We start from the raw sequence: 14,663 nt of genomic DNA, 5'->3' as shown, positions 1-14,663 counted from the left end.
TGTGCAGGAGAAGGATGATCTTTTTCTTCTAAAATGAATAACAAGTGGAATAAATGCAAAAATACTTACTTTAGCCATCTCCATCATCTGTGCTTCAGTCTACTCTTACGGTGGGGTTATGTCACAGTAATGGCTGATAATGGTATTGCTGGCAGGTCCCTTTAGTGCCTTGTAATTAAGGCTATTTGTAAATTGGGCTAAGTAACTGATGTAGACCAATCATCCAGATCATAAGCAGCACTTTCATGTACACCGGGATAGAAATCATTTAATAAGTTTTCACTAAAGTATATTTCAAGGACTTTCTATTTAAAACAATTTGTCACTCTTTAAAATCAGATCAAAATCCTTTTTGTGGAATCAAGCTTCTGTTTGTTTTTTTGTGGAAAGGATAGACTGCATCTATAGAGAAAACTCTCAAATCCCTGTAAATTTTTGAGACTGGTCACAGGCACAGAGAAACTGGAGCTGACTCAGTGCAGTGTGAGCTTATGTCTGACAGGGTTATTAGCTCAGGCACAGTGCCATGCAGACACAACCGTGTTGTTTCTATAGCTAGGGCAGCTTAACTGCTTTGGTGTGGCACAGTGCCTGTGTTAATAAGCTCTTTATCATTCTCCACTGCTCAGGGAGAGTCACTAGGCTGGTCTGCACAGCCGCTGGTCCTGTGGGGTCTCATCTACCTCCGAGCACAGTCACAGGGCTCGTCACCACTGCATATCCAAGCATGGTGGTTTGGATGCCTCCTTGTTTGATCAAACAAAGCTGACACATTTATGGCAGTGTACCAACTGAGAAGTCCTGGGGCACTGGACGGTGCAGATAGATCCACTTGGTGGCTTTGTGCAGTGGCTTAGTCTATCTGGTAGTGTCAGTGCCAAACTAGAACTCATAAGTCATCCTGCACCTGTGAGATTACTCTATTAAAAAGCCTTTTGGGCTTCATCTGTCCTGCGTTCTATGTTGTGTCCTATAATATCTCTCTTGGCCTGAGCTTTTCATGCCCCAGATACAAGAGAGTGCTTTCAAACATTCTTAATTTTGTTATGGACTTTCACATCAGTACAAACAGCAAATGGAACTGCAGAAGTCACAGTCTAACAAAGAGGAAGGAAGAGAGAGGGAGATTCCACAGCACATGCATTACTAATCAGTGGATTATAAGCCCTTTCAACTTCTTAGAGAGCAGCATAGTTAGGTATCTATTGTGTTTCCAAAATACTCTCTGTTATCATGCTGACTCTATCATATCCTTTCTTTGGCTTCTCTAATTTGTCTTAAAAATAAGTCACTGGACTTAAATTCCTGCATCCAAGTCCAGTTTATCTTCATTCTAAAATAAGTTTTTTTCAAGCAGTAGTTGTCTTTTTCCTCTGCTGTGCGATGTTTGGGATTCTGCCTATGAGTGAATAGGATTTCGCCTCACTGTTTTCCTGCAAACTTTTTCTTTTCAGCTGTATCTTAAAAATAAATTTAAAAAGAAGTATATTGATGTGTGAATATCGTCTATCTCACAGCTTCCTTTTACCTGTCCCCAGCTATTGTTACACAGATGATTGGATCTCTACAAGGATCGCTTTGATTTTAGGTTTGTATGTTGTCTAGCACAGTGCAGTCTTGGTATATGTAACCTTTGGAAGAGAGAGAAAATAAGACAACACAGAAATGCTGTTTTCACATAAGCTTCATTTTCTGCTGGTGAGATGCGTTTTATGCTACTTTACTGTCAGTGCATGTCAAAGACAAGTAATGACTTTTGTAATTTACAGATTCGAAAGCAACAGAAAGAACATGCAGAACTCATTGAGGAATATCGGATCAAGCAGCAGCAGCAGCAGCAGCAGTGTGGAATGGCACCCCATGCTATAATGCCAGGAGTCCAGGCTCAACCACCAATGGTTCCAGCAGGAACATCACCAGCAATGAATCAGCAAAACTTCCCCATGGTGGCACAGCAGCTCCAGCATCAGCAGCATCCCGTGGTGATCCCAGGGCAGTCCAACCCTACCAGAATGCCCAGTATTTCTGGATGGCAGTCCACAAATCCCCCTGCAGGTCACATTTCCATGAACCCAGCAAGGATGCAGCCTCCAATGACACCGCTGCCAATTACTCCTGGTACAGCAGCTCCCGTGCCTGGTCCAAATGCAACTGCACAGTCAGGACCACCACCAAGGGTTGAGTTTGATGACAATAATCCTTTTAGTGAAAGTTTCCAGGAGAGGGAAAGAAAGGAGCGTTTACGGGAACAGCAGGAACGGCAACGCATTCAGCTTATGCAGGAGGTGGACCGACAGAGGGCTTTGCAGCAGAGGATGGAACTGGAACAGCATGGTATGATAGGGTCTGAATTAAATAACAGAGCATCCTTGTCTCAGATACCCTTCTTTAGCTCCGATCTACCTTGTGATTTCATTCAAACTCCACGTCCTCTTCAGCAGTCTCCACAGCATCAACAGCAGCAAATGGGACAGTTGCTGCAACAGGGTCCTGTGAACTCACCTCCTGCCACAAATTTCATGCAAAGCAACGAGCGGAGACCAGTAGGACCTACAGCTTTTGGACCTGATGCATCTGCTGTTCCAGGTGGATCCTCTAATTTCCATAATGTAAAACAAACCCATGGGAATCTTCCTGGGACCACCTTTACACAGAACCAGGTCAGGCCTCCATTTGCTCCTGCTGTACCTTCATCTACAGTTCCTTCATCTGCAGCACTGAGCAGTGGTGCCTCATGTGGTTCGGACACAAGTGTGCCCCAGGGAGCAAACTTCCCTGGGTCGAGCCAGTCCCTCATACAGCTGTATTCTGACATAATTCCAGAAGAGAAAGGAAAAAAGAAAAGGACACGAAAAAAGAAGAAGGATGATGATGCAGAGTCAATAAAAGCCCCATCGACTCCACATTCGGATATAACTGCACCATCAACTCCAACCGTTTCTGATTCTACCTCTACCCCCACAGTTAACACCCCCAGTGAACTGCCTCGTCATCAGGACGAGCAAGAGGCAGTGGAGGTAACAGGTCCATCAGTATCTAATGCAGCAGAGAGCCAGGCCTCTCCAGAGCTGGAGTGTCAGCTCCCCAGCAGCAGCTTGCCACCAAAACAGCCAAATGTGAATACAGAGAATGACAAGGCCAAACCAGACACACCTACTGGCATTCAAGAAGTTAAACTAGAAAAGGCAGAAACTGATCCGTGCTCAGATCAAACTGAGCCAAAAACAGAAAATCAAAGCACTGTTAAGGTGGAAGAAGATAAGATCTCATCACAGCCTCCCTCTTCAGCTCAGAGTCCAGCACAACCAGCTGGCGTTCCAGCAGCCAAAGGGGAGTCAGGGAATGAGTTGCTCAAGCACCTGCTTAAAAACAAAAAATCCTCATCTCTTCTGAACCAGAAATCAGAGAGTAGCTGTCGAACAGAAGAAGAGGCTGCTGGAGATAAGAAGATAATGGACAAGCAGAATCCAGCTGAAGGAATGGTGAGCTTCTTCCTGCTTTTGTTGTGCAATGCTTACCAGCTCTCCAAGGCTGGTTTTTGTCTCTGCTTATTTTTAATTGAGGGAAGCATTAATTCTTTGAGTTAATGGCATTATATGGTTTAATAATTTATAAGACTTTTTACAACTAGAAAAATTGCTTTCTATGGAGGTAGGGTACGCTTGAGACTTAGTGTACTTTGATTATTTTATTGTAGTCTTTAGTGTCTACACTGTTGTTTTATTAGTCTCTCAGTTCTAAACACATCCTTGAATACAAACTGATAAACATAATTGTGAGCAGCAGGTAACTTAGGTAAATGTATGACAGGAATAGTTGTGAGAGTCCTTGTGTCAGAGCTTGTGCAGAGCCATTTAGAATAATAACTGGGAAAAAGAAATCAGACCTTCTTTTGGCATGAGACCACCTGCTGCATTGCCAAGTCCCATTCTGATTGTTTTTACACAACTGTCCTTTTATGTGAAGAAGGGCTTTGCAAATCTGTACTAGCAGTGATTTAATACAGCCCAGAACTGTTTCACAATACTGTTTCTGTTTCTAAACTCCAGCTACATTTGCACTAATAATATTAACTTACACCTTTTTTCTCTAACCAAGTTTTCCTCTCATTATGCTCTTAGAAAAATCTCCAAGGCTGCATGCCTGTGTAACTTTATTTTAATGGGTGTTCTAAAGAAAGTATTTCTGCTCTGTGAGCTTTAATGATAATTTCAGATGTCAGTGGTGTTGATGGTAAGTCATAATTCTGTGTGCAGGGACAGTGCAACAGTTACAGTTGCCAGTGATACAGTGAAGTAAACAAACTGTATATGTGCTCTGTTATCAGTGAGGTATATATTACACTGCGTATTCTTTCAGACTATTGTGCAATAAATTTGAATGGACTTTCTATTATAATGTCAAAAATTCTGCTATACTTCCTTTTTTACGGCCAGCAAACTGCAGGAAACCAGATGCAAGGTGCATTTGGGTGTAGTAACAGCCAGCTTCAGAGAGCAGATGTGGGACATGAAACCAAGAAACAGAGAAATAAGCGAACTCAGAGGACAGGAGAAAAGGCAGCTCCTCGGTCCAAGAAAAGGAAAAAAGAGGAGGAAGAAAAACAGGCTGTATTCCCCAATGCTGATACGTTCATCCATCTCAAACAAGTATGTATGCAGACGCTGGATAGCTCATCAGGGGGGCACTTAGAAGCGTGGGTTTCTTATCATGAAAACCAAATGGATAATGGTGTTGAATCCTGAGTACAGGGTGGAGATAATTGTAACTTCTACAAAAGCAGAAAGTTTAAAGGCTTGGTTTGATTTCAGTTTGGATGATCTGCTGACGTGGCATTCGTTCAGCAGTCTCAAAGCCATTGAATTCCTGCCTGCTTTGGCTGCTATCCTTGCTGAGCTGCCACAGAGCTGGGAGCGCTGGCTCCCCTGGGCTGGGGGCCATCTGACAGCGGGGTTAAAACTGGATGGTCCTTAAAGTCACTTCCAAGAAAAAAAAAGATCTATAATTCCTGAAAAAGGAGAGGGGCCTGAGTTTGTGACAGTTGTGTGACAGTGGGTAAATTCCCTTAAAAAAACAAACGATAGAAGCTACTAACAACTGGATGTCTGTGATGATTCCATTTTATAGTTAGACTAATTTCTACCTTTTTTCTTTACTTTCAATGTAGCAGCTTTCTCTCCTACCTTTGATGGAACCCATAATTGGAGTGAGCTTTGCACACTTTCTTCCCTATGGCAGTGGCCAGCTAAATGCTGGAAATCGACTTGTAGGAAGTTTTGGTAGCGCTACCCTTGATGGGGCTTCAGATTACTACTCCCAGCTCATATACAAGGTACAGCTTCAATCTGGATTTCCTTGGTGGGCTCCCTGAGAGAAAAGTTCATAAAAGTTCACGTTATTGCTGCCACTTGGCTTAGACTTTGTGCCCTTTGTGCAACCAGAAGAGAATCATCTTCTGTTGTTAGACTAGATAGACAGCAGTGTTGAAACAGACATTGTTTTGCTGTTCTGAAAGTTGAAATTAGTTCTAGAAACTGTTGTAAACAGGTGAAAATCAGCAACTATTCCAATTACAAATGGATGCTAAATAGTGCAAATTGTAATTACAGGTTTATGGAGCAGAAAAGGCTGAATTCCCAGTACTTTGCAAAGTCATCGAAAGCACTAAAGCATTTCTTAATGTGAATTAAATGGGAAATAAACTTTTCTCATTTGTCTGCTAAGCTCTAACTAAAAACTCAGAGGGGAAAAAAAAAGATGTTTGTTGATGGGCAAATAATCCACAGAATCTAAAACTCAGTCTCTGAGATCAGAATGGGAATATTGGGATAGCAGCAAGAGAGCAGACAGAGAATGAAATGTGATACTTGGTGTTTACTCCAGCTTGAGAATGGTTACTCTAGGCTGAGGAACGGGGCCTGGCAGATCTGGTAGCTGTGGTTAAAAGTGGTAATGCTTTCTAGTTTTTGTGCATGACTGCCAACAAGAGTAGATATTGAAATTTGTACTTAATTTTGGTTTAAAGTATGGACAATTAAGTAAGCTAGTGAGAAATAGCGTGGAGTGTGAACTAGCAGATTGAGGTTCTCCACTGTAACTACTTCAGCGAAAGCTTGTCCTGTCCTAATGTGAGGCAACTTCCTTCTGAGTGAAAAATGGAGAACTCCTTTGTGGTGATGGAGAGTCACTGTGAAATTGCTCTCTCAGTGTTTAGATCAGATCCTTGCTTAAACTGTAGGAACTTATCGAGGCTCCCAAAGAGTTCATAAAAATGGTCTTTATGCTTTTGTGTCAATAATTCAGCTGTACCTTCTACCAGGAAAATGTACTTCTCATGTAAACGTTATTTCTCCAATAGTATCATTGATAGAAAGAAAATGTTGTATCTCTTATAACAGGAAGTTATTCCATGTGTTTAGTCGCATGTTTGAGAATTAACTGTCACTGTTCATCAGTGGTGCCTCTGGATGTAAACATAAGGGAGTGGGTTACAGTATCTAGTGGTAGAACATGGTGAGTTTTCACGCTGTGCTTCATGGCTGACTTACAGTTCTTTACTCTCCTGCAGCAGAACAATTTGAGCAATCCTCCAACGCCCCCAGCATCTCTTCCACCCACACCACCTCCTGTGGCATGCCAGAAGTTGGTAAATGGCTTTGCAACCACTGAAGAACTTGCTGGCAAGGCTGGTATGTTGGGAGGCCATGATGGTAAGGCTAATGTGTATTGTTTGCCTTATAGCTGAGTCAACTTTGTAGCGAACTACGGAATAGATAACTGGGATGTTTCTCAGAGCCTGTAGTTTACTGTTACAAAGGCAGTGTGCCCAGCCTCTTTTTGAGCTTGTGATCAGTATTACCCAATTTTGTTTTATATCAGTGTAATGCCAAATGATGAACCTTTTCCCTTTTGGAAACATGTTTGGAGCTAGAAGCACTCTTAAGAAATGAAAAAGCTCAAAACAACTTTGTTATGTCCGCTACAAATTTCTTGCTTTTTTCTTTTTGAAGTGTGGAGATAAATCGTGGACAGGCAAACATTTCTGAACTACAAGTGGATGAAAGCAGTGTTAACATCTGCTGTTAATGCCTAGGTTGTATCTGGAGCCACTAGTATGGCTCCAGAATGAAAATCAGTAAGAAGAGCTGTACAGATGTTTCATTGTGCTGTGTTTCTCTGATTTTAGTTACCAAAGCTCTGGGACCAAAGCAGTTCCAGTTACCTTTCAGACCACAAGATGATTTATTAGCAAGAGCAATGGCTCAGGGCCCTAAAACTGTGGATGTTCCTGCTTCCCTTCCAACACCACCTCACAACAATCAGGAGGAGTTAAGGTAGGTTTTCCCTGACACCTTTAAGTAACATATGTGGAACAGATTCTGCCATCTTTCAGCAGGAGATGAGACTGTGAAGGTGTGAAGAAACAAAATCCGTTCTGCATGGCCATACGGTGCAGAGAGCTCTTCCATGTGAGAGAGAGTGAAAAAGGGGACTTAATGCTGTTGTTAAACCCAGTATCCTGTTAAGTTACCAAGAATCTTTTACCTAGCTCTGTTAAAAGTGAAAGAAAACTATATTTTTCCTGAAGGAACATAGAGATGACAGCAGTATGGTCGTTATCAGACAGCCTGAAACCCCCCTGCTCTCATACTAACAGTTGCTGTTGCCATGAGAAATTCTTTCTAGATTATGAGAGTCTCCCTACAAAGATCTTGCCTTTTTCCTCCCTTTTACCTACCTAGCTAAATTTGGGTGCATCAGGGAGGAATGGACAAATGAAACCAGAGAATCTGAAGTATTAAATACTAATTTCTACTCACGTACATGGAGCACTTGGGAACAGAGTCTGTAAAGGAGCTGGGCATTGCTACTGCCTCTCTTCTCCCTTCCATGTCTTTCCTAGTAACCCATCTTGTGCAGTGGAGAATTAGCCAGCCTTAGCAGCCTACCACCTAATTACATTCCATGACTAATAACAAGCAGCATGATAGCTCCCTGTCATTATTTATATTACTGGTTCACAGAGGTTTTTTTTGGCCATTTCCAATGCCACTTTTTTGGGTTTTGTTCCAGGGCTCAAGATCACTGTGAGGACAGGGACACTCCTGACAGCTTTGTTCCATCTTCCTCTCCTGAAAGTGTGGTGGGAATGGAAATAAGTAGGTATCCAGACTTGTCAGTTGTAAAGGAGGAGAACCCAGAACCTGTTCCATCTCCCATCATTCCCATCCTACCTAGCAGTACTGGAAAAGGTGAGACTGCAGCAGAATGAACAATTAGAAACAGACTTTTTTTTTTTCCTCCTGCCTGTAGGATTAACCTGGTGTATTACATTTTAATTTCAGGTTCAGAAGCCAAAAGGAATTACATAAAGGCAGAGCCTGGTTCAGGAGCATTACCTGGTTCTGCCTTCTTTGCCTCTCAGCTTGGACCACCCCAGAATGGTCCTAAATCTGGCCTTATATCTGTAGCAATTACCTTACATCCCACAGCTGCTGAGGTAAGAGAAATAAGCCTGTGTTACATATGTAGAATAAATACAAAAAAGTTAGTATATTCTATTAGTGGATGTGAAGGAAGTTATAGCATAGTAAAATAAAACCAGCTATTGTATCCTTCTAATGATTCATGTTATTTCTGCCTCCCTGCCTGCCTGACAAAAACGAAGGTGTGTTTTTATTATTGTTTTTAGAATATTAGCAACGTTGTAGCAGCATTCTCCAATTTGCTGCACGTCCGAATTCCCAACAGCTACGAGGTCAGCAATGCTCCAGACGTCCCATCCTCCATGGCAGCAGTCAGCAGTCACAGGGTGAACCCATCTGCAGAGTACAGGCAGCACTTACTGCTGCAGGGGCCTCAGGCAGCATCCATGGGTCCTGCCAGGATTGCAGGGTCTTATGGACTGAAGCAGCCCAGTATGCCATTTGCTGCAAACAGCAATGGTAAGTAGGCATTAATTCTTCTAAATTTTAATTGAGTCAGTATTAATCCACGTCAACCTTATACATTCATGGTTGCAAGTTAAATAGCCAGTTCTCATTCTGAACAGTAGTTTTCTTGTGTGATCAGTACATGCAGACCTGCTCCTGATGTTAACAATAGCATCATAGGTCCATCTCTGGCTTCCTGCCACTGTCAGTCAGATACTTCTTCCAGTATTACACAGTGTGAATGATTTTTGTGCAGTCTGTTTTTAAATACGTTGTTCTGGAAGGCTGTTACCATGACACAAGTTTTTAAGCACGTATTCCTACTCTGTTTTAGTTAATCATTTCATATACAAGAATTTATTATTGCCTTGTTGTTCACACATTGTGAACAACACATACTATTGGTGACCTGATTTAAACCCCCCATCAGGATCGAATTTAAAGTTTGCTCCCCTCCCCATGCAGGAGGATTCTTCTCTGAGCCACTGAAGAGTATTGTGATTTCTCATAGGTTTGCTTTAATCTGTTCTGGCATCTAAGAGACTTACTTATGTTGCAGGTATAGCTGGCTATAAGGATCACAGTCAGAACATTGCAGAAAGCTCAGCACTGAGGCCTCGCTGGTGCTCTCACTGCAAAGTAGTCGTCCTTGGCAGCGGTGTGCGGAAGTCCTTCAAAGACCTGCCTTTCTTGAAACAGGTACTGCAGTGGAAGTAGACTTTCTTGTGTGATTCCCAGGCCAACTGATGCCAGGTTCTCATTTCTTTGTATTCTCTCTTTTCTGAGTCCTAGCTGAGGATGAGACATTCAAGTGAATTGGTAGTGCAAATAAAAAGTGTGGAAGTAGTGTTATTTACGTTGAATGCATTTCATTGTATTTCACAGAAGAGGTCCCATAAATAGTGACCTCCTGAATTACTCTGTTACTCTCTTTCTGTGACCACTTCAGGGACCTTAAGAATTCAAGAAGAGCCTATGTGTAGGGCAGCACCACTTTGCCACTTCAGAAATTACTAGAGGAGCTGGAACGCTTTCACTGTCTGAACAAAAAGCAGATTTCAGACTTGATGCCTTGTGTTTTATATCGTTTGTTGTATGAACAGAATCCCAAGCTGCTCCTTGGGGTCTCAGTCAGATGTAGAGTATTTGTGTCATTCATTAAAGAGTATCAGTGCTCTTTTTTTAAGTAAGATTGAGGTGATTATGCAACAAAGGTATACAGTCAGAATTTATATATAAAATTGGGCTCATGTAGTCAGAATATGGAATTTCCAGTAATGCTTTGCAGTTGAGTCAATAGATAAAATTTGACGAACCATCTTTGACTAGCATAAAATGAGGTGTTCTTTTCTCATCTTAAAGATGAAAGAAAATGGGTTTTTATTTTGCAACTGTGCCTGTGGAGCAGATGGGTGCATGATATTAGGGAGCTTTGTTTTGATTGTTAAACTTCTGTTGAAGGCAGAGAAGTAAATTTCTGTGATGAAGTACTGAAGAAAAAGGTTGTAGGTGGTGTTAATGTTTGATCTGTCAAATGAGTATTTATGGGGCAGTAGCACTCATTATTTCACAAATGTTCTACAAATTAAAAGGTTTCTAAGTTTCTAAGCCAGATTGGAAGATTTACTTCATTACAATTAGTATGTGAAGAGTGGTATTAAAATGCACTTCTGATAATCTGCCATGTTTGATCCCCAGGATTCCCAAGATGGGTCTGATAAAATGAAGGACATCGTATTCTGTAGCAACAATTGCTTTGTTCTCTATTCAGCAGCTGTGCAAGCAAAAAGCTCAGAGAACAAAGTAAGTATCAAATGCTGGTAGGCACTAGTGAGCAGAAATGGGGTGGGGGATGCTTTACTTTGTTCTGGAGTCTTTATAAATTAGTTGTTTTCTATTCAAACATTGAAATTTTGAAGCTGTAGAATGAGGTAGGATTTGTAGTTACAGAAACTTCTGTCTAGCAGAGATGAGTGACAGAACATCTCTAGTTGAGGTGCCACTATCAGCTTAGTTAGACCTTCAAGTAGATGCTCAAAACAGATGTATTAAGAGTGCTGCTTCTTTTAACTAACTCGGTTTTTACTTTTCGTAGTTCAAGTCTACATTTTTCCCTAAACTGGTGGACAGAGTTGCAGCGTGTTCCAGCATTGCATAGTTCATGAGTTCCCACGTAGCCACGTGTTCACTGCAGGATATGCAGCCTTCCTTCAAATGCCTCTTTCCTACTTTTTCAGAAGAAGCAAAAAAAAAGCACTGGATGAGAAAATAAATGTGTTACGTCCACATACTTGCACAAGTGCATCACCACATGCATAATTAAGTTAATTAAATGTCATGTTCAGACTCTTAATCCTTTCATTTATTCTTTCAAGATTAATTACACAAACCATATTGAGCACTTCTAATCTAAACTGCTGTTGTTCTCCTTGTTCTTTCTTTCTTTCTTTCTTTATTTATTTATTTATTTTAATTAACAAATCTCTGCAGGTTTAATTCTTGTTTGCTATAACTGAATTGTTAAGACCTGGAGGTATATGACTAATCCAGAGCCCTGCAGGAATTTCCTTGTCTTGTTTTCAGGAAAATACATGGAATTAATTCTCAGCTTTCCCTTCTAACAAATAACACATTTCTTATTCTTTAAACTAATTCTGTGACCCATATTTTTAGTTGTTTAGTGTGTTCAGTAGTCATAAGTACACTTCCAGAAAACAGTCTAAAAACCTTGTATCTCCCAATTATGTTGCTTAGGGCATTTGATTAGTTTTTCATTTAAAACCTTTATGCAGAATTACTTGTGTTTCGTGTTAAGAATTGAAGGGTGCCGTGCTCTGGGTTGTCTGGAAGGACTTTAGTGCTCTGTATCCCAGCACAAGCTGTGATAAAACAGGTAAAGGGGATTGATTGCTTTCTCTGTTGCTGAATTGCAATTTTAGGCATTCTGAGTAGCTCTTTCAGTTCAGTTCTGATGTGAAAGTTTTCAAAAGCAATTTAATGCTTTGGGATTCTTGTTTTGAGGGTTTTCTATTGGTTTTCCAGGAGTCGGTTCCATCTTTGCCACAGTCACCAATGAAGGAGAGGCCGCCTAAAGCATTCCATCAGTACAGCAACAACATCTCCACTTTGGACGTCCACTGTCTGCCTCAGTTGCAGGAAAAAGTGTCTCCGTCATCTTCGCCCCCAATCATTTTCCCCCCTGCATTTGAAGCAGCCAAGGTAGAGGCGAAACCGGATGAGCTTAAGGTAACGGTGAAACTCAAACCTAAATTAAAAGCAATACACAGCAGTCTTGATGACTGTCGGCCTCCGAGTAAGAAATGGAAAGGAATGAAGTGGAAGAAGTGGAGCATTCAGATTGTGATTCCTAAAGGATCATTCAAACCTCCTTGTGAAGAAGAAATAGATGAATTTCTTAAGAAATTGGGCACGACCCTTAAACCAGACCCAGTGCCTAAAGACTACAGAAAATGTTGCTTCTGTCACGAGGAAGGCGATGGGTTAACTGATGGACCAGCAAGGCTTCTTAACCTGGATTTAGACCTTTGGGTCCATTTGAACTGTGCTCTTTGGTCTACAGAAGTCTACGAGACACAAGCTGGTGCCTTAATAAATGTGGAACTAGCCCTGCGAAGAGGCTTGCAAATGAAATGCATGTTCTGTCACAAAATGGGTGCCACCAGCGGTTGTCACAGGTTAAGGTGCACCAATATTTATCACTTTACCTGTGCCATTAAAGCACAATGCATGTTTTTTAAAGACAAGACCATGCTTTGCCCCATGCACAAACCAAAGGGAACTCACGAGCAAGAGCTCAGTTACTTTGCAGTCTTCAGGAGGGTCTACGTGCAGCGCGACGAGGTGCGGCAGATTGCAAGCATAGTGCAGCGGGGAGAGCGCGACCACACTTTCCGGGTGGGGAGCCTGATTTTCCACGCTGTGGGTCAGCTGCTCCCACAGCAGATGCAGGCGTTTCACTCCTCCAAGGCGCTCTTCCCTGTGGGTTACGAGGCCAGCAGGCTGTACTGGAGCATGAGGTACGCCAACAGGCGCTGCCGCTATCTCTGTTCCATTGAGGAGAAGGACGGGCTCCCGTTGTTTGTCATCAAGGTTGTGGAGCAAGGCCATGAAGATCTGGTTCTTACTGACACAACGCCAAAAGGTAAATTTTATCTGCTAAGTGATGACTTTTTGGTTTGCTGTTTGTTAGTACTGATACACACGTCTCGTGAATGTTTCAGACAAAATTTGCAGGCACTACCTCAGAAATTGCAGTGTAGTGCTTGTAGTGAGCTTTCAGGGTCCTTTTTTAATCCAACAAAAACAGTTCACAGAAGCTAAGAACACCTTTCAAGGAATCATGTAGGCTACACATAAAATGTTTGTTACAGGTTCATTGGACTCGTAGGGTTGATGGTAAGTTCTAAGGATGTTAGTGTGAGTTTTCATGAAAAGTGACTGCTTAGATATGATGCTGCTACACAGTTCTCTTCAGATCAGTTGTGCTGAAGGTCACAGGCAATAAAGGACCAGGTCCCCCTCACAGCTGGGAGCATTGCCTCTACTGGGGTGAGGAACAGTACAGTATGTGAGAGGATAAGCATATGGGGCAAATCTGTATGGACGTGTATGTGTTTCTTTGGGTTTTAACCAGTTAAACCACAGCCTACAGAATTGCCAACATAAAGTGAAGTGCTGACTGTAATAGTTAACTTTCAGAAAATTCTATCTTGTGCAGGTTTTCTAAGGAGAATCTCTTCTGTCACTTCAGAGAGCCCACAGTTCCCTGAAGAGAAACGTATAGTAATACTGGCATGGAACTGAAGGTTTCCCAGCTCTGTTCCCAAGAAGGGTGCAGCACAAACATTGTGATTGGAATTTTTTCAAGCCAAAACAGCACATCTCAATTCTTCATTTTGCTTTGGAAGCACTGACCTGCTCTTTTATACAACCAATGGCAAAATGTCTTTTCAGTAGCGATTCCTGGTTCCAGCTATCTTTGAGCATTAGTTTTAAAAGCAGTACCACAGGTTTCTTTGTGATCCTTGTAATTCTTTCCCGTGTGGTTGTGTAGGTGTGTGGGATAAAATCCTGGAGCCCGTTGCTTCAGTTAGGAAGGAGTCAGAAATGCTGCAGCTGTTCCCCAGCTACCTGAAGGGCGAGGACCTCTTTGGTTTGACGGTGTCTGCGGTGGCGAGGATCGCGGAGTCGGTGAGTCCTCCCTGGGCACTGGGCACTCTGATGTGTTGGCTGTCACACACACACACGAACACAGACACATTGAAAAGGACCACAATGCTCATCAGTTCCAACCCCCTGCTGTGTGCAGGTCACCAACCAGCAGACCAGGCTGCCCAGAGCCACATCCAGCCTGGCCTTGAATGCCTGCAGGGATGGGGCATCCACAGCCTCCTTGGGCAACCTGTGCCAGTGCATCGCCACCCTCTGAATGAAAAAGTGAGAAGAGAATATTTGGTTACATGTCATTAACACGTAATTACTCGGATTTTCTTTTTTTGTGTGTGTTTTCTTGCAGCTGCCAGGGGTTGAGGCCTGTGAGAACTATACTTTCCGCTATGGCCGAAACCCCTTAATGGAACTTCCTCTTGCCATCAACCCCACGGGCTGTGCCCGTGCCGAGCCTAAAATGAGTACCCATGTCAAGAGGTTTGTGTTAAGGTATTTTGTTTTAATTTCACATAGTACAGCCCAGGGTTTATAGGCTGCTTA

General features: G+C 42.3%; 1 protein-coding gene across 13 annotated transcripts in view; it reads left to right on the top strand.

Annotated features, from left to right (window-relative positions):
• The window catches only part of KMT2C (lysine methyltransferase 2C), a 187,043-nt gene that overhangs the window by 167,182 nt on the left and 5,198 nt on the right, over window positions 1–14,663 (top strand). For 7 of the 13 annotated variants that reach the window (XM_052692586.1, XM_052692582.1, XM_052692585.1 and 4 more), the window contains 13 exons: window positions 1,770–3,482; window positions 4,437–4,649; window positions 5,168–5,332; window positions 6,569–6,710; window positions 7,187–7,334; window positions 8,074–8,252; window positions 8,346–8,500; window positions 8,693–8,945; window positions 9,493–9,632; window positions 10,632–10,736; window positions 11,976–13,095; window positions 14,008–14,144; window positions 14,470–14,612. In XM_052692586.1, the coding sequence (XP_052548546.1) occupies window positions 1,770–3,482; window positions 4,437–4,649; window positions 5,168–5,332; window positions 6,569–6,710; window positions 7,187–7,334; window positions 8,074–8,252; window positions 8,346–8,500; window positions 8,693–8,945; window positions 9,493–9,632; window positions 10,632–10,736; window positions 11,976–13,095; window positions 14,008–14,144; window positions 14,470–14,612 (4,613 nt within the window). The remainder of the gene's footprint in view (window positions 1–1,769; window positions 3,483–4,436; window positions 4,650–5,167; window positions 5,333–6,568; window positions 6,711–7,186; window positions 7,335–8,073; window positions 8,253–8,345; window positions 8,501–8,692; window positions 8,946–9,492; window positions 9,633–10,631; window positions 10,737–11,975; window positions 13,096–14,007; window positions 14,145–14,469; window positions 14,613–14,663) is intronic. The other 6 variants (XM_052692587.1, XM_052692583.1, XM_052692574.1 and 3 more) reach the window with 5 other exon arrangements.

This window comes from Tympanuchus pallidicinctus, unplaced genomic scaffold (genome assembly GCF_026119805.1).
Source record: "Tympanuchus pallidicinctus isolate F22 unplaced genomic scaffold, pur_lepc_1.0 scaffold3, whole genome shotgun sequence".
Classification (NCBI taxonomy): Eukaryota; Metazoa; Chordata; class Aves; order Galliformes; family Phasianidae; genus Tympanuchus; species Tympanuchus pallidicinctus.
Note: the sequence above shows the minus strand (reverse complement) of the source record. Positions and strands in the feature narration are given on the sequence as shown.